We start from the raw sequence: 24,278 nt of genomic DNA on the forward strand, positions 1-24,278 counted from the left end.
TGTAACATTACACGTCCAATTCTACATCTACATAATCGGTTATAATGCCGTCGGTTATACAATCGTAAATTATGAATTATTCAGCTCAAACAAATTTCTATATTTTGATTTTCTTTGCACACTAATATTTAGTAAATATTTTCTTATTTCTAAACCCCAATTATCAAACGGAAGAAAGATCTGTTTCTTCGGGTTTACTTTGTCGACGTTTCTTGGTCAGTAAGCCCTCCGGTAGAGGACGTCCTTTCGTCTCGGGTAAAGTGGTGTATAATACAATGGAACTCAGTAGCGCAATAGCTCCGTAGATAGCGTACGGTCCCGCCAAGTGATAGTGTTCCTGAAATATTTGTAAAAGCAGTCTGAACCCGAATCTATGTGTATTCATATAGAGTATTGGTGCACTTACCAGTAGCGTAATTTGTGGAGCTATTATGCTTCCCAATTTCCCAGCTACATTGTTAGCACCATTGGAAACATTTCTGTTGGTAAAAAATGGTAAAGAATCATGAACTTTCCCTTTTTCTGTTTGTTAAAGAATTATTCTACTCGAAAATAGAGGACACACCTCATGAGTGTTGGATAAAGCTCGACAGCGTACAACAAAACAACACCCCACGCGCCACAAGTAAATGAGAATGTCATCAAAGTGATAACTGTTTGCGGCAACCTCGACTCGCAAACTTTCAAAATATCCAGAGTAAATACCGTAGCCATACATAAACAGTTCAGCCCCATGAACAACGGGAAAGACTTTCGTCGTCCCAACCTGTGATAAGCAAATAATTGCGGATTAAAGATAGATATCGTTGCACTTCCGAGTATTTGAATATTTCCCCGTATCATTTGAATATTTACCACTCAATGATAAGAATAGAAATCCAAAGTGTTAATATTGAAACTGCATTCATGATGATGATGTTGTAATAGATGACTCCGGTCAGTGAACTCAGTTGCGATCCTATACCGTACGCTATCAACGCGATAGAAAATCTGTACATAAAGGAAAAAGCCATTGTTTATATTTTAGTGCAGTCAAATTGGACGAAATGAATAGTGAGGTTAGACAAAATTGCGAAGTCGAATTCTATGATAAGTTGATAGAACATACTTAACCGAGTTCATATACGAGATCTATATGGATTGCATATTTTTGAAACAATGTAAAAAATACGTTTCCATGGCAACATCAACCTGTTTTCATTATATCTTGGATATATAAACAATATGGGGCCGGGTCACGACAAAAATACAAATTTAGGGTCAAAACCCATGAATTTCGATTTGCGCTGTCCAAATATGGCATTATGAAATTGATTTAAGGTCATGGCAAAAGCAATGAAATTTCAATATGTCTCTTGTGCTTATTCTTATTTTAAACGCCTTCTTTACGTATACAAATGCAGATATGCATATGGTTAGATATGCATCATCAGATGAAAACATTGCTTCTTGGATTATGTTGCTAAGCACCCTGAAATATGAAAGTCCCTAAAGTATCAGTTATCACCCTACTTGAAGGATGATACAATACCATATACAACTTACGAGCCAAACATTACAGAGACACTTTGCACGGCTAGTTTTCTGCTATAGAATAAATCGAGATATGTATATTTTTGTCGATGTTGTCTTTGTTCGTCCTCGTACTCGGCGATACGTTCTAAAACACTCAAATCTGGACATGGTCTTTTGTTCAACTTCGCCATTCTTTTGATCCACTTTTCCGCTTCTTCAAATCTCTGTTTCTGCATCAACCAGCGAGCGCTTTCCGGGAGAAATCTAAATATCAGAATGGGGATCGTAATAACTGTTCATTATTTGCCTATATATTAATTTAACAATGCAAACTATATCCTTAAATCAATAAGAATAATTAGTAAGAATGTGAAACTCAATGCAACTTATGTGTTCATAATACTGTGTTCATGATACTGATCATCTGTAATAAGTAATTGTTATGTACATTATATCGCCCACTTTGTAAGACAAGCACATTTCTAGAACCTACACGACTGCAAATGGATACATTGGCAACGTCCACAGACCAATTACCAGGGACAGCTTTCGCCAATCTCGAACGAAATAGCCGGCGACTGCCATGAATATTACTCCAGTTAACCAACCTAATCTGTAACCGATTACGCTCCTCCATTTTGGGCCTAGATACTCGGACAAAAACACCGTGCTCACAGTCACTATACCCCCTTAAATTCAGAGAATATTATATGTTGATATGAATGAAGAATGTACCTACTACGTGAAAAGTAAAAACGTCTCACCTGCTGCAAATCCTGTTACGAATCTTAGTGCTACATAAACTCCCCAATCGGGTGAGAAGCTGCTGGATGTCTGGCCAATCATCGCCAAGGCCCAAACGACTACGATAGCCCTCTTACGACCGAATAAATCACTCATTTGCCCGGTCAATAATGAACCAATGACCACGCCGATGAAAAAGATACTAGTGATAGATTTTGATATGATGGATCGATCGCAGATCAGCGTCCACTGAAATATCAAGTTTCTTTTTCCCGTCAATATTATGCAATTTCTTTATCACGTAGAAGTAACTGTATGAGATGACAGTAGGTCGATAAGTTACACAATATCAATGGAAGATGAATGCGTAAAGAATTTCCACAACCAGTTCAGAAAAACACTTTTTCCTACATACCTCCGTTAATGCAGATGTGTAATCATTATTGAAAATAAAATCTGCGCACGGTTTTCCTTGATAACACAAACCCTTCAATAGCGACGGTTGAACAGTTTGATTAACGGTGAAATTGACCACATCGAACGAGGTAAGATTATCCACATTTCCCGGGCAGTTCCAGCCTGGATTTGCCCCATCCAGGTAAAAGAACAAAAGAATCGGTGATCCGACGGCATCTAATACGCAGAATCCTAGAAATACTAGCCACTGGAATGGTCCCGTTTCACCAACTGCTTTCAATACGTCCTCGAAAGTGGTTCGTTCTTCAAACTGAGTGTTTTCTTTGGCGTTTATGAGCGCAATATTCCTTTCATTTCCATCCTCCATCGCATTAAATGGCGGCTAGAAACTGGAAACTTCTTTATTCAACTCTTACAGCGACCCCGTTGCCAACACGCCGTAAAGTTACCTGACACAATTTTGACATTTTCTGTCATATGCATTTACTGTCTCTATATTGTTTGTATAATGCTAAAGTATATTTTAAGACTGAAATCGATATCCTTATCAAAATAGGAAGAGCTGCACTGCGTGGACTTTGGTCTAAAAGAAGAATCCAGATTGAAAGATATTGCTTGCGTGTCTCCGGAACATATTGTAGGCCTGTAACGATTCATTAACTATCTGTTAGGAATTTGTCTACGTATAAAGGCTTTCACAGGAGACGGATCAAGAGGGGATGAAGGGGCTGCACACCCCCTGTATCTTTTTGATGCTTCACGACTTATCTAAAATGTTATATCAGATGAATTCCAATTGCATTAGTCTGTTAGTTTATGAGTCGAGAAGAAAAACATAATATCCGTTTACTCTTATTCAAGTTTCTCGTTTTGGCTATGTTTATTGTTTGATTTCTCGCGTTTGTTGGTTTATCATTAGCAAACGACCATTATTAATTTGGATTCTTCGGTTTATGCATAATCATTCAGTTTCATAACTTCCTTGTTTACTTATATGTTTCAAATATGATTTATTCTTTTAGTTATCATCAAAGAGCTGTTTCTTCGGGTTTACTTCGTCGACGTTTCTTGGTCGGGGAATCCTCCGGTAGAGGGCGTCCTTTCGTCTCGGGTAAATTAGGTTAGAGAAGTATATAATAGAACTTGGTGACGACTGAGGAACTAGTTTATTCGAATTTAGGGTCGGGTCCGATATTTTACCAGTGAACAAATTTTCAAACCTTCATTTAGACAGAGCCGATAGAATATGCCCCACTTGTAATACTTTAGGTGACGAATCCCATTTTCTGTTTGACTGTACCTTACTTAACGAACCCCGCAAAAACTATTTCAATTTGAATACCTTTAATACCCTTGATATTCTGAAAACCCAACGGTCAACTTAGCTAAATTCATTAAGACCGGCTTAGATGTATATAGATCCCTCCAATAGTATATATAGTATTGTAAATAGTTGATGTATATAATAGTATATATAGTATTGTAAATAGTTGATGTATATATATTTCGTTACGTTTCCATTCTCTAAATTTTAATCAACTCAGTGTTGTTTTGTAAATATTTGTATATACATGTGTAATAGTTTTCCTCCATATACCATGGAAATGGTTGGAGTGTAAATAAATCGTAATCGTAATCGTAATCGTAAAATGTAGATTCAACTATGTATACATATATACGTATCAAGCTTCCTCCGTCAAGTGTAAGCAAGTTATGGACAGGGTTACACTGCTGAAGATCCTTGCGCGAAAGGAAGATTACATGCAGTACACAACATATCGAACGTATCATTTCTTTTATCATAATCGTTTGCTGTAATAAAATAGAAACACATTTTATACCTCGACAGATAATTTCTCAGCGATAAAATACATAAATTCAAAATTTAAACATACAATTTTGTCTCCCTTCAGACACGTCACTCAAGGGATATTTGAACTGCCCAGAAAATGCTATATGCGTTGAACACTTATACTGCTTTTTATTCTCTAAGAGCGTGATATGAACTAGACATTACAGAACTGTATACCTGCACAAGCCTTATCTCGATCTTCCTCCACAGTGGCTACATCGAGTCTTCAAAAGTTGCTTGACACCTCTATGTATTGTCCGTAGAGGTAAAAACTAGATTTCAAGTCCTTGAGTTGACCGTTGAATGTGCTGTCTTCAAAATCGTTGAATTCTAATCCGGCTATGCAGTCTTCTTCAACGTAATGTTTTTATGAAGCTTCCATGGACAAAAATATAGGAAACTGCGACAATATGGCTCTCCAGACGGGCGGACAGAAATACCTCAAAACAAAGCAATCGTTTTGAATTGGGATTGCCCGATTTTTTTCTCTCCACCAGGGGCGGTTAGTGAAGTTACAGTAGCAAAGGTTTTGTTAAAACTTAGTTTCTATCATTGGCCGAATACCCTGTAAACAAGCCATAGAGATTGGACAAAATTGGGCAGTTCCCATACAAAGAAACGACTGTCAGATATGGGGAAATCAAAACAATTTGTATCTCAAGGCAAACGATACAATTCATTTGAGGTATAGTGATGACAAGGTAATACAATTCAGGTCGATGGATACCAGGAGAAGATACTACACACACTACTATATCCATTCTACACCCGGTTAACACGGCTCCTCAACTTAGAAAACTTAGAGGACTTTTACATCAACATCTACCCGAGAAAAAAAAACCCACAATAATCTATCGGACTATTTACACGTAGAAAACGACCAAAAAAATATAAAAATGGACAAAATGATCTTCAACCTTGTAATATAGCTATTTCCAGAATCTCAATGTATTAAATTAGGCAGCCAGAAAAATTCATCCCAATCAGTCGCTTGCCGGTTCAGACTGAATGGAAGATTGTTTGGATGAACCGGAACCGAAGTTCCAATTATGTACTTCGATTTGAAAATATTCTGTTAACTCCACCGCCGATCACACATCTATATCTGTACTTCGATTTCCGACTTCAGAATCAAACCCCCTGTTTCGCTCCCGGCAGGTGTGGTGGGTCTGTAAGGGACACTCAATCGAAAAATCAAACAAAATTTACCAGCCAAATAAATAAATAATGGGGACAATCCCTATTTTAAGATAAAAAAACACGGCTCCTCTACGAATCTACTCATCTTGTATTCTTAAGTTCATACAAATTAAGTCAGTTTCATAACTTATTTGCACACATATCTATTGCAAAAAGCGCTTATATTTGTAATGATAATCATCACGCAGATATATTTCCTTCGTCGTGTTTACTTTTTCGACGTTTCTCGGCCGGGAAATCTTCCGGTAGAGGGCGTCCTTTCGTCTCGGGTAAAGTGGTGTATAATACAATGGAACTCAGTAGCGCAATGGCTCCGTAGATAGCGTACGGTCCCGCCAAGTGATAGTGTTCCTGAAATATTTGTCAAATCAGTCTGAACTAAATCTATTTGGTGTATGTAAAAGGAGTTTAAGAATACTTACCAAAAGCGTGATTTGTGGCGCTAATATGCTGCCCAATTTTCCAGCCACATTGCCAGCACCATTGGAAACGTTTCTGTTGACAAGAATAAAGAAAAGATGTGAATGTTCCCCCTTTTTCTGTTGGTACGGGAGTCGTTTGAGATACAAGACATACCTCATGAGTGTTGGATAAAGCTCAATAGCGTACAGCAAGACAACACCCCACGCGCCAGAAGTAAAACAGGATGTCATCAAGGTGATAACTGTTTGAGGCAACCTCGACTCACAAACTTTCAGAATATCGAGAGTAAATACGGTAGCCATGCACAAAAAGTTCAGCCCCATGAACAACGGGAAAGACTTTCGTCTTCCCAACCTGGGATTAATCGGAAAATGCAAATTAGAGTAGGTTTCTGCACATTGCAAACATTCAAATATTGGATTGTCACAGTATTTACCGTTCAATGGTAAGAATCGAAATCCAGAGTGTTAATATTGTGACTGCATTCATGATGATGATGTTGTAATAGATGACTCCGGTCAGTGAACTCAGTTGCGATGCTATACCGTACGCTATCATTGCAACAGAAAACCTTTAAAGGATAAATAGCCATCGTGATTTATGGATCGCATCGATCTTCATTTTGCACACATATTTGATTACAATCGGAAGGAAATATGGAATTCCACGCAGTAGGGTGATACCACCACTCACCCTACGTGGGAGATGATACCATAACATATACAACTTACGAGCCAAACATTACAGAGACACTTTGCACGGCTAGTTTTTTACTATAGAATAAATCAAGATATGTATATTTTTGTCGATGTTGTCTTCGTTCGTCCTCGTACTCAGCGATACGTTCTAAAACACTCAAATCTGGACATGGTTTTTTGTTCAACTTCGCCATTCGTTTGATCCACTTTTCAGCTTCTTCGAATCTCTGCTTCTGCATCAACCAACGGGCGCTTTCCGGGAGAAATCTAAATATTAGAAATATCCTTATGATCATCATGTGCATATCTTTTTAAAACTATGAAAAAAATGTATGTCTATTCGTCTACATTTCTGTTTACATTTTGTCATATATCTCGAAGTCTTATTCAAGGCAATGTAAACACACTTCACATGTAATCGTTCCGAATATTCAAATAAAACACATTTCTAGAACCTACACGATTGCAATTGGATACATTGGTAACGTCCACAGACCAATTGCCAGCGACAGATTTCGCCAATCTCGAACGAAATAGCCGGCGACTGCCATGAATATTACTCCAGTTAACCAACCTAATCTGTAACCGATTATGCTCCTCCATTTCGGGCCTAGATACTCGGACAAAAACACCGTGCTCACAGTCACTATACCCCCTTTAAATCAGAGAATATATACATGTTAATAATACGAATAACGAATGTACTTATAATGCGAACAGTAACACTTCTCACCAGCCGCAAATCCTGTTAAGAACCTGAGTGCGACGTATACTCCCCAATTGGGTGAAAAGCTACTGGATATCTGACCGATCATCGCCAAGGCCCAAACGACTAGAAGAGCTCTTTTGCGGCCGAATAAATCACTCATTTGCCCGGTCAATAAGGAACCAATTACCACGCCGATGAAAAAAATGCTTGTGATAGATTTTGATATGATGGAACGATCGCAGATCAGCGTCCACTGAAATGTCAAAAACAAGTATTTTCTCATTTTCGTTGATATACTATGCAATCTTTAGCGCGTTGATTACAGTCAGATGATAGTATACATTTTATGCATCAGTGTGAATGATATTGACTTTTTACAACATACCTCCGTTATTGTAGATGTGTAATCTTCATTGAAAGTAAAGTTTGTGCACGGTTTTCCTTGATAACAAACTCCCTTCAATAACGACGGTTGAACAGTTTGATTAACAGTGAAATTGGCCCCATCGTACGAGGAATAATTGCCCACATTCCCAGGGCAGTTCCAACCTGGATTTGCCCCATCTAAGATGAAAAACATAAGAATCGACGACCCGGCAGCTTCCAACACACAAAATCCTAGAAATACGAGCCACTGGAATGGTCCCGATTCACCAACTTCTTTGAATACATCCTCGAATGTGGGTCGTTCTTCGCACCGCGTATTTTCCTTGCCGTCTATAAGCGCAGTTTTCCGTTCATTTTCTTCCTCCATTCTGCGTTAAAACTAGCAACTCTAACCGCAACGAGGAAACTAGTCCCACGAGCCAGACGCCGTTTTACATAAAACTGAGATAATATCGATATTGGTTTACCGTTATGTGATCTTTCGTAGCGATATAAGTACGTTGGCCTAATACACGGGATGTCGTAAGCATGAAATTGATATCCTGATTAGAATAGAAAGAATTGAACTGTGAGAACTCACATTGAACCTTGGTTTGGGGATATAGCTAGAATAAATGCTTTTATACGTCTTGTCTTGTCAGACTATAAGAAGCTAATCCTATAGGCGCACGTTATGAAAAGCATTTAGGGCCCTAAAACCGTGGACTCGAAAATGAATTCGACCCTAAATTCGTTTTAGAGGCCATGATACAACGAACGGCTCAAAAGAAGATTGAATAGTAAGCTAATTGCGGGCATTAATAAAATGAAAAGGCATTTTCTTACTTCACGTGTGTTGCAGCTGATGTTATGAAAATCTAGGCATGAATGATATCGGTGCCAAATACATATACGACGTTTTGAAACGACCACGTGCTCCTAATTTGCTATTAATTTGGGGGAACGTTTACAATCCGACAGCGCGCATAATGCGCATACTTTAAATCATTTCACTATGTTTTTATTTTTCTTTTTATCCTACTGCGAAGCAGTGCTTATATATATATATATATATATATATATATATATATATATATATATATATATATATATATATATATATATATATATATATATATATATATATATATATATATATATATATATATATATATATATATATATATATATATATATATATATATATATATATATATATATATATATATATATATATATACATATATATATATATATATGATATATATATAATATATGATATTATGTTGGTTTGTTGTACGACTTGCACATGAAAAGCAGGTTTAGGATATAGCAGGTATATATATAGAATTGTAAAATACTACAGCAGAACCTCGTACAATGAACTACAGGGAACCAGAAAATCTGTTCGTAATAACCGATTTCGCCATATCCAGCACGAAACAACTAAAATTGTCCTATTTGGGATGAAATTCTAGGTTTACTCAATAAATCCGAGGTCGTTATAACGAGGTTCCGCATTAAATCGAATGGCTGGCGTCTTTTATCTTAAAAGTACGCATTGACCCTGTTATTCATTTAATTGGTAGATTTCGTTTGATTTAATTGCTGTCCCTTACAAACCACTACACCTGCCGGGAACGAAACAGAATTGCTGGTGTTTTAATACTGATGACGACTGAGGCAGAATAATTTTTTCTAATCCCAACCTTATTTAATGAATCAATTCGAAACAAAAATTCTTATCTTAAGTTACTTGGGTCATTCGAACTTCTTTCCTTCGTTATTGTCGCATTAAGGGGAATTGCCCCGTCGACTTCGCGGGATATCTAATTACAGAAACGCACTTCGTGCACCTTTTTGTGATATGAAACAAATAGACCTCCTGGTCCAATCAACTTATGATATTTTCAAATATGTATAAAATATTTATCAGACAGATAGAAACGCTATCTTACTTGCAGTTATATAACCACTGAAGGGCCGTGTGATAAGCAAGTCCTTAAGACTAGGCATTTTGATACTAAATATCGCTTTTGAAGCACGCTGTGTAAACTCCGGCCTATACGTCACACTCAAACTAATAAATCTCCATATTTTGAACGATATTCTGAATGACTGGTCGTGATAACATATTTGTTGGTGAAGACGATCGGAATGGGATCGAATGGCTTTGATGAGTTAATACCGAGTAGAAACGCGCATGATTAGTCCTGCAGTTTAAAATGTGATTCGATCCGAAGTTGCAAATTAGTAGAACGAGGGATTCGAACGTCTGATCCCGTGACATCGATAGCCATTAAGACAAGATAAGATAAACTCTTGAACTTTGGTGGAGGAGACCGACGTGTGCTCACATTGAGACACAGCTAAACCACTGCATATTGAGTTGGTAATTCTATTAATTTGGGAAACGTAAATTCAGGATTGTTTTGTCAAAATTGTGACCGGATATTTTGGTCATGTGTATCATTCTTCCCTGTCTGAGCTCAAGTTACCCAGGCAGCGGGATGGGCCACAATTTTTGAGTGAGATTTAGGGTTAACAAATTAGTAGCTGGTGTCAGATAGCTAGGGCACGTGTAGCGTCTGGCAACGAGGACATAATAATCAGGTTCGAATCCCTGCCGGGGAGGATGATGATCTCTAACCTAGCCTGCTGATAGTTAAGTGACAGTTGAAACAATTTGATTTGATTCCTTTTGCATGATTGATACAGAGATTATATCAAACCACGATCGAGCTTGATACATGATATATCGTCAGTCAAAACAATGAATTGGTATCTATTTCGTGCTTACGAAATTTGATTTTTTTTTTTAATGTCGGGGAAGAAAAAAGCAATCAATTCATGTGAAAATTCACGATCCCTTTTCTTTCATAGTCTCCATGACGTTTTATCGATGGTTGCCTGTCCAATTCTGCGCCACCTGCATCCAGTCAGATGAACATTTAAGATGGGACCGTACCGGGACTATCGGTGCTGCTGAGCAAATTTCAGATTTTCGCTATTACATGTATCATTTTGAAAGAATATCAAAGAATTTCAGATAGACATATTATAGTATTACATCAAATATGTTGAGTTTCCTAATTAATGTCGCGTATTAAATCGGACGAATAAAGAATAGTGTAGACTGGTTGCCGGTCACTTGATTGCGCAACAGGTGGCACAGAATTGGACAGGCAACCAATCTAAGAAGAGAGTCATTTTTCGAAAAATAGCGAATTTTCTGACCTTCTGATGAAAAGAGAAGATAAACCCATGAATTAAAGCTAGCGATCTTCAACGATGTGCGAGATCGAAAGTGATTTAAGTCCCTGTGTACGAAGATCGAATCCCAAATATTCAAAAATACATTTAGTACTTATAACTATGATATCATTTCAGATTTAGAAATAATAAGAAAGAAATGTTAATGCATAGCATTAGGGCATAAACCTAAAATTAAAAAGGAAAAAGTTATTTTAATTTTTGATAGGTATATAACGGGATTCGAACCTGATTTACTGACGTCCGTGACAGTTAGTAGTCAACATGTCTTCCAGGAAAAGCGTTGCTGGAAAAAATCCCGAAGAAAAACCGAAAGAAGCGGCTTTAAAACCGGACAAACAATCTAATCCTGCAGTCGGGAAGGAGAAGAACACAATGAAGATGTCTTTAGAAGAGAAAATAGCGATGATTGACCGTGAAATCAGCGCAATTCATCATTGTTTCGTTCGACAGGGTGAGTGGCTGGGGGATCGGGGAGAGGAGGCCGCGCCCGAGTTTTTTACTTCCTTGTTTAACCTGTTTACATAGCCACGTTTAGGAAATAAGCTATCCTTCTTACTTAGCTACCCTCTTACTAATAATCTACAGCAAGGCCCAGGACAGATAATTTTACAGGGGATGTCTAATTCTCTTAGCCTATACGATCTAGACTGCCCCCTCCCAATTTTTTTAGATAGGCCCATCCCCTCCACAATTTCATTTGAATACCCGATATACATCTCCCAATGAGTAAGGATGCTCTCTAAAATAAACCCCCTGGATCCAAGCCTAATGCTCCGTATTATTTCCCAGAGTTAGCTGAGAATTTTGTTGCCTTATCCGCTAGGCAGAGGCTGCTTTGGGGGGCCAATCCTTTCCTCCTTTTGAGAAAACGGTGTTGCCCGAACTCCCGAAATCGAAACTTTCTACAAAAAAAAATTTGGAAACTTTCTGCCGTTCTACTTCGTCTATTAAACGATTCTTACTAAAGTTGTTTTTGTTTTCGTTCATGAGCGATATTTAACTCGGCAAACTGCTCCCGTAATGCTGAAAAAACTGCTGCGCAGACGCTCAAAAGACGTTGCTATGATATCATCACCTATTCATCAGCATAACGAAACAATTTACGTGACGCCACGTTACGGGCCGCGAAAGCCGTATTTCAGCATTACGACGCAGGGAGCGATCTTGAATTTGAGTTCCGCAAATATTAGCCTATACTAGCTAGGTGCTGGCAACATTCTGAGAAATGCTTATTTCGATTAACCCTCGGTTAACTACAGCGGCAGTTTATGTTTGAGTTGTGTTGTATTTTCAGGTTTTACGCCGTTAGAAATCGAACACGGAGCTCGTCCGATACTGGCGTGCATCGCTAGCGCTTACCGTAAACGTTGGGCGATCGGACTCGTTAAGTTTGCGTTAGTGATCGCTGTTATTTGGGCCGTGTTATATTTCAAACCGGCGAGTGGTCTGATGGTATTCTATTCGCGGATTGCAGCCGTCAAGGTATGTATAAAACTGTCTAAAGAGGCTTTCGCGATATACGACTACTTCATTGATTTACTGTTATAAACATGGAAAATAATCAGGGAAAACGCAGAGAATTCGTAAACGGGCGGAAAGCGGCCTCCCTGTTACTGTATCGTTGTAAAAGCTGATTGTCTCGTGTTGTATTATATTTATTAACCTGGGAAATTCAGTGAATCAGAAAGATATAGAAGAAATAAGGGAAAATCAAGGAATTTGACAAATTTTGAAAAAAAAACCTGGAACGCAGGAAAATTTGGTGACGGATGTTATTGACCACGTTATTGACTTACTACGGTATATTGTTGTAAAGCTGATTGTCTCGTGTTGTATTATATATTTGTAGCTGTTGTATCCGTACTGGGATTTCACTACGATTCACCGCGACTACGAGTGTTCGGTGAAGAATCCGTACTACGTGCCGCCGAAACTCGGCGTCGACGACTGCGAAAAGTGCGAAAATCTCGACTTCATTTCGCGTTTGTCGAACTTGTCGTCGGAGGTGATGAACGAACAGTATTTGAGACGCGACACTCCGGTGATCGTCACCGACGCGATGAGTCAATGGCCGGCGATGAAAAAGTTCGACATTCAAGAGCTGGCACGGGTAAGGAATAGAACAGCGGACCTCGCACATCCTCAAATTTTCAATTTTGCATCACATGGTTCCCGCAGAACTGGAGGAAAATTGGGGAGACTTGGTAATTCCCAGACTGGAAATATTTCAGAACTGCACCAGGGAGAGACATTTTAATTGAAAATCAACTAGAAACGCCCAACATCAGCACACTTTCAGGAAGGGATCAGCTGAGATTATTTTTGACAATTCAAGCTTGAGAATGCATCAATTCTCCCTCAGTAAAGACTTGAACCTGATTGCATCGAGACTTGGCCGGTCACGTTACAAAACTAAGCCCAAATACGTATTATACCAGGGTAGTTTTCTGAGCTGGATGAAGATGACTGCAGATATCAAAAGAGTTGGTTCCAGGCTGCACATTGTATTCAAGTGATTCATTATGTATTTTATATTGTAGTTGTACACAAGTGAACCGAAATTGAAAGATGTCAACGGATGTTATTTTTCGAGTAATATTCGGTCGGGCAATGGAAATAATCGCCTGTTTCTGATGAGGGCGGCCGATGGAGAATTCAACGATTTCTACGCGCACTGGTAAATATGAAACGCAAGTAACAATATATTCAAACACTATATCAATCGATATCTCGACGGAGCTTCTGCGGTTGTTTTATCAATACAGTTGAGTCAATACATAGCACAAATATTGAGCTCTGTTATGTTTTGAAACCGTAATTTTCATTATAAAGCTCGAAGCTTCTCATTGTTGGAATTTTTCAGTCAGAAAAAAAATCTTCCAGAAATTTTCAAGCTTTACTCAGGCAAGGTGTTGAAATAAAGCGAGTTTGACTGTTTATTACTATTTCAGGGAGAACTGTCTGGACGACTCGGCGAAAGCGTTGCGTAATTATTATCACCGGCCGTATTTCTTACCACGGTCATCGTTTCTAGACGCGAATAACTGGGTGTTTCTGTCGTCGGAATACAACTCGAGGATATTTAAAATGGTCAGTTTTCCATTTGTAATTACGAATAGTTGATCTTATTTCGGGCTTTGCAGATTTATTCTTCCCTGCAGGGAAAATGCGGGAATTCTGACACATTTCTATTCCTTAAAGAATTCGAATTTTAGGTGTGTTGTCGTTCATGCTGGTGATGAGCGGCATAAGGAACCATTCTATTAGAAGCAGCCCCCGCTGAGAATATCTAATTATAAGTTAATCAGGGAATTTTTATTCAATGGTCATGGGGAAATAACTAGGGATGGAACTTTCGTATCTTATTCAAGGACTCCATGCTCTGTGAGAAGCCAGCTATTCATGTCAAGTCATATATATCATAACCATTCAACATCTGCTGCAATAAGCTTAGAGAAAAGCTCATATTGTTTTCAATGTAATCACTTGTACTAAGCCTTACATTGCCTACTGTTTATAGGCATAAATTTCATTAATCCTAATTTACAATAATATCATAGTTGTATAAGCATAGTTGTATAAGAGAGTTAAATGTCGAGATACTAAGCCACTTATTAACTAATTTTGGTTAGTGTTCATATGACTTAACTTCATTCCAATTACTGACTGAACTGCAGTCCAGGTACGACTAAACAATTGATTTGCATATAGGCCTACCCATATACTACGCATAGAGAATTGTTTTGCCTTTTTGCCTACAAAAGGGCCCTTATGTTCATCTTTGTTCGCCCGTCCATACACACCTGTGTCCACTTCCAAGATTGGGTCATCTCATTTATCTAACCTTTTCTGACTACAGGGGCTCTCAAGAATTGAAGATGTGTTTAAATCAATATTTCAGAATCCTCTGACCGGCGTGGCGCCGATGATTTGGTATGCGCAAATTAGAGGACGCACAGAAATTCGTTTGCTGCCGAGGTCGCCGTGCGATTCGAAAGATCTCTGCATAAATCTGGTCGATACGCTGAACGAAGGAGAGATCTGTGAGTATTACTGGCTACCACCAGGGGGAGTTAGTGTCGAATGTCAACTGATCGAATCAGCTGAAAACTTAGTTGATATCGGGCGTTAGACGTATACAAGGAAACTAACTTGATAATTTATTGAGCTTTTGAAGATAATATATACACAAATAACATACCCCGGTAATATTAAAGAGTGATAAAGTTATTTCGAATTTGAATATGTCAATGGGATACTGGCACACACCAGATGGCGCAACAAACATCGGGTTATTCCTAGCGAAAATCAGTTCATTTTCAATGAAATTTGAACTCGATTTTTAGGCTTCCAAATGGAAAATTATCAAACGAGGCATTGGAAGATTCGTTTTCTAACTCGGTGTATGGTATAGATTTTACTGATTTGGGAATGAGAAAATTTAATTGAAATGTAGAAGGAAATTGACCGCGGTAACCCGGTGCCACTAGCGAACCTTGTGGTTTATCGAATGTGGTTGAATCCTTGCTTGCCACTGTAGGGTTTCCAGTATCCGATTTAATAAGGACCCCCATGCCACCAGCTATCTCGGTAGATGGCGTACCGAAAATATGAATAAATTCAGATTACTCTTAAACTGATCTCAAAATAACCTGAATTATCATGATCTTTTCAGTGGTTTTTACGGATGCGATGTGGAACTTCGATTTCGTTCCTGGCGGAGGTTCACCCAGTGAAAGTGTAGCTATAGGCGGCGGAGGAACTTTCGATTAGACGGCCGAAAATGATGTTATAATATCATGTTAATCATGTGTTAATCAAATTTATTTATTCAGAGGTTCAGTCAATAATCTAGAACTAAGTATTTGCTGTTTTCTTCAATATTTTTGTACCCTTCTGCTGCTCTATTTTTTAGATTAGTTTAATATCGAATCTCTGTATCGTACTTAGCAGCTGTCAATCTTGAGTTGTCTGCGCCCTGCTTCCCTGCTGATCCCCACCTCAGACTATCAGCTGTCTGATCTTATCCAAGACATTTCTATTTGAAAATAGATTACAGTTTTTTACCTGATCCCACGGACAAAGATGTTTTATGACCATGCTCGGAAAATCAGATTGACTTCACCGAAAAAAAGGGATTATCTAATAGGATTTGGGTACAGGCAACTGATTGATATTGATAACCTGCATTAAGTTGCTATCATACGAAAACCTGGAGTTTTTTTTTTTATGAACCCTTCCTCGTTAGGCTGATTTTGGCTTTTCATATAATGTTTTCTATTTGTTTTAAGCTTACTTTCATATTTATACAAGAATCTCTATTATTTACGTAAAAATAAAGAATTTATGTCAAGCACTCTGAAGCATTTTTTTGTGAAATTTATTGGAAGGTGGAACAACCAGTGACGAACTGGAATTTGGAAATGGCTGGGGAAAAGAAAAACATATTTAGGGTTAAGCATTTAATTACATGTAGTTGATTCAACAAATGATTAACTGGAAATCGGAAATGGCCAAGGAAAAATATTTGTCAGAAGTGGGATTCGAACCCACGCCTAGAGAACTAGACTGCGACCTGAACGCAGCGCCTTAGACCACTCGGCCATCCTGACTGTGCTGCCTTTGTCGTTTTAAATCCAGTTCTATACTGGCATTGTAGTCAAACCCCGAATATAAGTTTTTTTCAGGAACGAAAGTATATCATTTATGCAACTATAATACCGTAAATGGTGGATGGTGATGATTTCCTTTCACAAACGGACCCAAGAACTTGGACATCGCCACTCGATTCAATCAGCCGCCATTGAAATAAATTAACTAGACTGGTTGCCCGTGCGAAGATCGCAACCAATCTAAGAGAAGAATTAGGTAACCTGCTGTGTACGGCAAATCCTCAGTACCTTTCTAGCCTACTTATAGAAAGCACTATTTGATGAAACGTAAATAATCAATTTATTACCATTCTTTTTCTAAACTGACGTTCTTCAAAAAATTGATTATCTATGGCATGACGGAGAATCACTTTACTACGAGTAACGACCCCAGCATTCGCTCTCCAAACTCCGACGGACATCAGCTTTCGCTGATCACTTTCCTTGCAGTTAGTTATTCGGTAGCACTTAGTAACACGTGGAATAAGAAATTGAACAGAAATCTAAAAACGTCATAGAAAAAACTCAATCTGTTATTTCTTTAAAATAAATTTATTCTCAAATCTAAAAGTATCAATGTTAACAAAATAAACTGAATTTCATATTTTCATGTATACGAAATGTTAACGGAAACAAAAAAAATTTATTTTGATTTACTAAGCTCATTAAATGGGCAATATTCTGGACGGAGAATAATCACACCTAAGACACAACTGGTTTAATCACCATAGCACAAAGCAGCTTTTAATGGACTTATTCAGAGATCAGATTATTTACAAAAACTACCGACTATAATTCGTCTGGATAATAATTACATTATATCCATCCATAATGTGATATCAAAAATATAGCGCTCTACTGAAGAGACAGACTCAATCAGTTTAATCAGGAGCAATAAGCACATAAAATCTTAATTGTTCTGCCTTAATTGTTCGTATTAAGTACAAACGCGAAATTTAGCTGATTTTCAAACCAAGCAGCCAATTTTCCAAATTTTACCGACCTTACTGTATAATGAGTTGGGAATAAGGTGACTTAAAAAGCCACCTACTAAACATTATTTACATATAAACTGATTTTAGTGACAGTTTTCAGGTGGTTACAAGGCACCGAGTGAGATAGAGTCCACTGTATCGTAAGGCATCTCTATTCTTCGACCTTCACTAATATTCGTAAGCAAAGTTTCAAGGCAATGAATAATTGTGGCCGTTGGATGACTAGGCGTCTACGGTAGATTAATCAATTTCAACGAGTCATCGCCGGAACCGACTGCAATGCGACCACCACCTAGTGTGCTATCCATTGCCTGTACTGGCTTCTTCATCTGGATTACTCCATAGCACTGAAAATAAACAAAAGTTTTCACTATATCCATTTCACTATATCCAAAAAACATCAAGACCTGGTTTTGGAGACCAGCAGCCGATTAAACATCATATTTCAGATATATCGATGCATAGGTCACCTGTATATAATATCTGGATCAGATCGAAATGCAAATTCAACTGACCTGGATTAAACAGGTCTCTGAAAAGTGCTATCAGTAACTAATTGAATTATTTTCAGTTACATTTCATTGAAATATGAAAGAAAATGTTCATATTAATCAGTAATCAACAGTAAACCCTCCGTAACATCTTTCATATTTCTGTATAAATCCAACAAATATAATCAATATTCTCATTATAAGAGTAACAAATACTGAAAATCAGGAACAGTTGGCAGCTCTGGGTCTACTACGATTGTAGTCTACCTTAACCCCAGATATGAGTTTCACAACGAACTGACTTCAAAACAGTTATAGACAAACTGAAAACTAAAAACATGAAAGACCAAGATGATTTACCTCGTCTGTGTTGATGTTGATGATTTTAGCGCTGTTCGTGCCACTACCACCAGCAATCACAACCGAATCGCTGAAATACTGCGCGCAGTAGAGAAATGACCCGTTTCCCTCGTCGGGGAACGGCACCTCCTTCGCTAGCTTTCCTTCCGTGTAATCCCATATCTGCAGAGCATGATTGGCCGTCCACGAACCGGTCAGTATTTGATTGCCCTGTGTGTTCAAACAAAAATTGCCATCTTATAGTTTGAAAAATAATATTAGGGACCATTCATTTATCACGCACGCATAAAATTTGAATTATTCAACCCCCCAGCCATTTTTTCATATAAGTTAAGCATTACAATACACTATTGCACTTACACCTCCCCCTCCCTTCAGGCCCATGTCGAGGGGGGCTTGGAGGTAAAGTTAAACAAACACTCTAAAATCTTCAAAAAGTCAGTGCCAACAATTCTGGGTCAAGTTTTTGTGAAATTTAGATACAATATTCATGCTTTTTAATAGAAATTGAAAATCATCCGTTCTCAAATGATTTATTCAGATACCCGGACACTTCGTATTTAAGATCTGGCATTTATCAAACAAGAAGGTGCCCTTTATCTTGAAATAGAACTACCCATCAAAAAAGCTCGGCACAGGCCTGCCCATGATGCGTATGTAATAAACGAATGACCCCTAATGCAGTTGTATCATGCCTGCATCATGCAAGTGAAAAACGTGATTTTCAACCAGTGACATCGATCGTACGTACCCTTATATCTAAACTATCGCCGCACACATGCGCACCTCCTATCGACCGTTTAACTCCGTCTTGCGAACGAGCGTCCCAAATCTATACGTACGAAACAAACCGGTGAATCGAACGAGAGAAAAAAAAACATGCGTCGTAACATGCGAAATTATAGTGATACGAGTAGAACCCCTCAGTAAAACAAACCCCCAGATATTAGAAAACGTATCTAAATTAGAATTCATATCATAGTGAAAGTGATAATAGCGAGTTAGGCTGAAGAAAATTGATACCTTGTTTCTCCATCTGCTGAGCTTAAAGGTTGACAAGGCCGGCCACCTATCTACCCTCTGCGCATACATTATTTTTTTTTTAAATCGGGATCAATTTTACCATATCAGACCCGGCCGCTATAGAAATGAACTGATTACAAATTTTTTTATATCTTACTTAAATGACCTGGCCGGTGCCGCAAAATAAGGTATCAGTTTTGTTTAGCCTTCGGTGGAGCCAGTGTATCATGCAACCAGTATACATGTATTTAAAGTTGCGCTTGAAAAAAAAGATGTACGTTATCAATTTCTAAAGGAGATACATACCTTGATACAATTATCCCAGCCAGCTGTGACGAATATATCGTTCCGCTCGGGGTGGTACTTCAAAGCGAAAACTCTCATAGCGTGGCCGGCAGTCGGGTAGTCAGTAGGAACACACGTTTCGCTGTAGCCTTCGTATAACCTTACCAGCTGAAAAAAAAAACAGAAATAAAGTTCCCTTTGCAATTAAAGACCTTGGCCTATGAATTTCTAGTTTGGCGAGAATTTAGTAAGCTTCTATTTTGAGGTCTAGTTAGCTACTAGTGACTGAGATGACAAGGGTCAGCACACATCTCAAGCAGTCCGAGTAATGAATTTGGAGTTAATTGGTCAATGGTAAAAAAGTGCAGAATACAAAGTGGTCTTCTAAATATGGAATACTACGATGGAAAATGGATCCACATCAGATGAATTTACCTGAGCCGTGTTGGTGTCATAAACTCGAACTCCGAGATCTCTTCCACCGGTGGCAAAATTGAAACCATCCATACAAAAGTCCATACAGTTTATCTCATTTCCCTCTTCTGAAATGTGACAAAACGAACATTGGAGTTACAGTTGAATAGATCTATGAATTCATATCCATTATGATTCCAGTGTGGTGCTGATAATGATAATTCGTTATCAACTAACCGTCTGCCTGTCTTCAATTGATTATGGTATCATGATATGTTTAATTGCAGGGCCCAGTTTCAAGAAAAAGTGTAACCCAAAATGGTTAAGATTGAATTATTGTCCTCGTATTGAAGACATAAAGAAAACAATAGCAATTACACCAACAATTTGAGTTAAACTTTTTTGTGGGGGCCATTGTCGAGCTTTTGTGAGGGGCAGTTCTATTTCAAGACAAAGGGCGATATCTGAATTGTCATCAAAGCTGTAGGCCTAATACTTTGACAATATAGTTTATATCTTTAACACTACCTTCGATGATTTGATGGTATTTCATAGTATTGATATCGGCTTTGTAAATCTTTCCCTCCGAGGACGAAGCGAACAGAACGCTTTGTTCTTTCGGATTGAAACGCACGCACATGATCGCCAGACCGCCGTAACGAGCGCGGATCGGTTCACCTAAATACTTCCCGGTCACCGCATCGTACAACTGAAAATACGAGGGAATAAATCGCGTATAATTCATGAAAAACGGAACTGCTCAATTTGTATAGCATTACAGTAATGGGGTATCGGCACAAACCAGACGGCACTACAATATACTTAGTTATACCTACTGAAATACAATAAACTCACCAGTACACCAGCTGTGCCGTGTCCAACAGCTAAATGATTCGCATCATAACTGAACTGTAAACTGAAAATTCCTTCCCTCGATATATCGTGAGGAATGCTGTTCACTTTGGCGTTCTTAAACTTCTCTTTCAAGTCATAATCTGAGGAAAGAGATAAAACTCCGTAGTTAGAAATCATGCGTGCATCAATCAGCATTTATTTATTGCCGTTCTACCCATTTTTCCATCGGGCACACTTCCCCGATATTCAGTATTACCCAAGACATCTCTCCGATTGAAAATGAACTGCAAACACCAGAAATTAGACATTCTAACCACACAATTTCAAAAACTGATCATCTTCACTTCACATTAGTCTAAAATAGTACCAAGCCGTCGTTCCACAGGAACCCATAACAATGACTGGTATTCAGACTAACTTCACACGTGTTCAGTAGGCCTACTTCACCCGAGGCATTTTCAATTAAAAATGAGCTACAAATTTGTACAACTTTAGACATTTTATCAACTATCAAAAACTGATCATCTACACTTCACATGTGTTCAGTATTTCACCAGAGGCCATTCAAAGACCAGACATATTGTCTGTCCCGCTACATTAAATTGAAGGTTTATTTTATCATTTAAAATCAATCATTGGAGTAATTTACCTTTTTCTAACGCCCTTCCCAACTGTATCGCTGATTCTAGCTTGCGTCGAGCCATACCTATTTCTTTCCCGTCTCTCTTCAAGAATCAACAGAATGAATCATCGTCTATAACTGGAATTTAAAAAACAAACAACGCTCACAGTTCTTCGAATTACGTCATTATATCGATCGAGACTATCTATTCTCAGAAAAACCAGACTTGACCATTTCATTCTGGAAATAATGCTAAAATAAGACTAACAAATGAAGGTTGGAAGTTTGACTTGTTGACCTTCATTCATAATGATTTTCAGAAAGCCTAATAATTAGCATTCAGGCCAATAGGAGGTTTATTACACATATCAATCTGGCTATAAAACTAAGTTGGCAATTCCACAGGTGCTAATTAGTAAGTTAGGCCATATAAATAAAATAAATTAGGCTACTTGATTCTCCACATCAGTGCCCGCCCCAGTTTAGCCTGGAGTTTGTTCTTGTGGAATATTTCATACAAAATATAGAATATAAACCCCTCTCCTCGATGATTTTTTTTTACAACTTCTGACGAGAATCAAGTTATTTATTTTATATGGCCTTTAGGCCTATTCATTTGCAGTTTGAGGGTGAACTGTAACTGTGGCTTTTTTTAGCAGGCTTAGAAGTTAGGCCAACACTATTAGCCCCCTTTTTCCCTCTCCCTAATCCATTAAATCATTGGGCACCAACCTAAAGGTCATTAAGGAATTCTAAGGAACTCTATTTTTGAATTTTTGCCCCTGTTTTCAATTTCGGTCCCTGATTTTCAATGATTTTTACTTTATTTTCCGTGGTAAAACTGAAGATGTTCATCGGAAACTAGGGACGCGCAGGATCCGGCATGAAAAGCATTTTTTTCCTAGGTGAGATCGATAATTTTATCATCTAGATTTAGAACGATGAAACTGCTTTAAATCTCCCTGGATCCCACTTTAAAGTGAATATTATTCATTCACGCTTAATCCGAGGTTAAAGACGATACAAATTCCGTTCAACAATGTCCTGGATGGCCTTATTTTCCCTAGGAAAAAGATCGTAGAAAAAAAGCTTAGTACTACCGAGTAATTGTGGAGCTAACTACTTCAGAGTAGGGTTCGAATCCTCAATTACCGCCAAATAGATGAGAAATTATCAGCTGATTTGTGACTTCAAACGTCAACCAGAATGAAATATCATATCACGCGTTTTGGGGAACATTTTTGCAAAAGTTTTTGATTAAGGTGCATGAAACGCGAGCTAAATATGGAAATGCTTTCCGAAATGGCCGTTTTTAACCCAGAAAAAGATCGTAGAAAAAAGCTTCCCTCATCCGTGGAGTTCTACGGTGTATCTCTTGAATAGGTTGTATACGGTGTATCTCTTGAGGGTTCAGATTCCGTGACGGCCATCTATTTAATTTACCATAAATACGCTTTTTACGACAAAATAATCTCGGATTTAGAGATTCCAAAATAAAAAAAAACCAAACTGCCTCTAAGATTTTGACCTACGAGGAATGCCGGGTTTAATCCGATCAGTTAGATATTACGTATTTCATACTTCAAAACAAACATCCGAGTTACACCGTCTACCCCGCACGTCTGCAGTGTACAATCCACTCAACTGACGATAATCTCTTGTCAGTTCGAAGAAATGCCGTGTCCTCCGTTTTCAATTTCCTTGCATAAATCTTGCTTTTGAATTCTTAAATGTTTACAGTGGTGAACCCCCTAATGAGTTTTTATAGTCCTAATAATGATATTAATGATTTATTTACTTATACTGTGTACAAAAACATCAGTTAATTTCATAGATAATATGAATAGGTGCCGTACCATCGTATATTCTCCATGGTATGTGGCGTTTCGCACACCGTAGCTATCATTAATGTTCGTGCATACTGACGGATGTTCGGCTGCATTGTTCTGAGGGTAATTTTACTCTAACGACCGAGATTACACGTTATGGATATGTGAACTGCACACGAAACATCAGCAACGTGTAATTTGCAGTGTGTCAAGCGTGAATGCGAAAGCTGTTAAGTTAGGATGAGCCAAGTCAATAGCACAGCACCGTGGTTACCTGACCCGCGATGTGGACTAACAATTCATATGTATTCTGGCCGACCGATGTATCGCTATATCCCAGAACTAGCAATGACCATAATAAGATGCATCCTTTATGCAGCGGGTACCGTACTGAACCTACTTGTATTTGTAGTTTTAGGAGTGATGACGTTGAACAATTCTAGCGTGTTGTATTTGCGGTGTATCGCTTTAGCGGAGATGGTGCATTGCTTCATGGGGTTCTTTGGTCGAGAATTTTACGTGCTCTGTAAGATCTCTCCGTTTTTCGATCGGT

General features: G+C 38.2%; 3 protein-coding genes and 1 non-coding gene across 5 annotated transcripts; 1 reads left to right on the top strand and 3 right to left on the bottom strand.

Moving 5' to 3' along the window:
* Positions 1-19: 19 nt before the first annotated feature.
* On the bottom strand, positions 20-8,476 carry LOC141904460 (uncharacterized). The gene is made up of 16 exons (XM_074793049.1): positions 7,944-8,476; positions 7,583-7,811; positions 7,309-7,504; positions 6,883-7,116; positions 6,588-6,722; positions 6,305-6,505; positions 6,151-6,223; positions 5,915-6,079; positions 2,675-3,058; positions 2,280-2,508; positions 2,009-2,204; positions 1,546-1,779; positions 856-990; positions 566-766; positions 407-479; positions 20-337 (listed from the first exon to the last, which is right to left on the bottom strand). Exons 1-16 carry the CDS (start codon positions 8,310-8,312, stop codon positions 164-166), a joined length of 3,228 nt encoding a protein of 1,075 aa, XP_074649150.1. The 5' UTR covers positions 8,313-8,476; the 3' UTR covers positions 20-163.
* A 2,978-nt stretch (positions 8,477-11,454) lies between these two features.
* On the top strand, positions 11,455-16,529 carry LOC141903714 (uncharacterized). The gene is made up of 7 exons (XM_074791959.1): positions 11,455-11,651; positions 12,495-12,682; positions 13,050-13,310; positions 13,741-13,877; positions 14,152-14,290; positions 15,102-15,243; positions 15,876-16,529. The coding sequence occupies exons 1-7, from the start codon at positions 11,462-11,464 to the stop codon at positions 15,971-15,973; spliced, it is 1,155 nt and encodes a 384-aa protein (XP_074648060.1). The 5' UTR covers positions 11,455-11,461; the 3' UTR covers positions 15,974-16,529.
* A 199-nt stretch (positions 16,530-16,728) lies between these two features.
* On the bottom strand, positions 16,729-16,812 carry Trnal-cag (transfer RNA leucine (anticodon CAG)). The gene has a single exon. It is a non-coding gene; the product is annotated as a tRNA-Leu (tRNA).
* A 601-nt stretch (positions 16,813-17,413) lies between these two features.
* Positions 17,414-22,875, bottom strand: LOC141903795 (uncharacterized). Of its 2 annotated transcripts, none has more exons than XM_074792110.1 (9): positions 22,719-22,875; positions 21,924-22,034; positions 21,275-21,414; positions 20,948-21,128; positions 20,441-20,547; positions 20,027-20,173; positions 19,449-19,529; positions 18,698-18,907; positions 17,414-18,193 (listed from the first exon to the last, which is right to left on the bottom strand). In XM_074792110.1, the coding sequence occupies exons 2-9, from the start codon at positions 21,976-21,978 to the stop codon at positions 18,077-18,079; spliced, it is 1,038 nt and encodes a 345-aa protein (XP_074648211.1). In that variant the 5' UTR covers positions 21,979-22,034; positions 22,719-22,875; the 3' UTR covers positions 17,414-18,076. The 2 variants fall into 2 exon arrangements, with proteins under 2 accessions (XP_074648211.1, XP_074648212.1); XM_074792111.1 differs by having other exon boundaries at positions 22,629-22,729.
* Between the last annotated feature and the right edge of the window lie 1,403 nt (positions 22,876-24,278).

This window comes from Tubulanus polymorphus, chromosome 4 (assembly GCF_964204645.1).
Source record: "Tubulanus polymorphus chromosome 4, tnTubPoly1.2, whole genome shotgun sequence".
In the NCBI taxonomy this organism is placed as follows: Eukaryota; Metazoa; Nemertea; class Palaeonemertea; order Tubulaniformes; family Tubulanidae; genus Tubulanus; species Tubulanus polymorphus.

Bases quoted from the DNA above. Each gene is read 5' to 3' on its own strand.
- LOC141904460 (XM_074793049.1), bottom strand. From the start codon at position 8,312: ATGGAGGAAGAAAATGAACGGAAAACTGCGCTTATAGACGGCAAGGAA. The intron at 6,506-6,587 runs GTAAATACTGTG...GATTAATCCCAG, and splicing joins TCGATTCTTACCATTGAACG to GTTGGGAAGACGAAAGTCTT. The intron at 2,509-2,674 runs GTATGTAGGAAA...TTGATATTTCAG, and splicing joins ACACATCTGCATTAACGGAG to TGGACGCTGATCTGCGATCG.
- LOC141903714 (XM_074791959.1), top strand. From the start codon at position 11,462: ATGTCTTCCAGGAAAAGCGTTGCTGGAAAAAATCCCGAAGAAAAACCG. The intron at 13,311-13,740 runs GTAAGGAATAGA...TTTATATTGTAG, and splicing joins ACATTCAAGAGCTGGCACGG to TTGTACACAAGTGAACCGAA. The intron at 15,244-15,875 runs GTGAGTATTACT...TGATCTTTTCAG, and splicing joins GCTGAACGAAGGAGAGATCT to TGGTTTTTACGGATGCGATG.
- LOC141903795 (XM_074792110.1), bottom strand. From the start codon at position 21,978: ATGGCTCGACGCAAGCTAGAATCAGCGATACAGTTGGGAAGGGCGTTA. The intron at 21,129-21,274 runs GTGAGTTTATTG...TCGTATTTTCAG, and splicing joins ACGGCACAGCTGGTGTACTG to TTGTACGATGCGGTGACCGG. The intron at 19,530-20,026 runs GTATGTATCTCC...TCGTACGTATAG, and splicing joins GCTGGGATAATTGTATCAAG to ATTTGGGACGCTCGTTCGCA.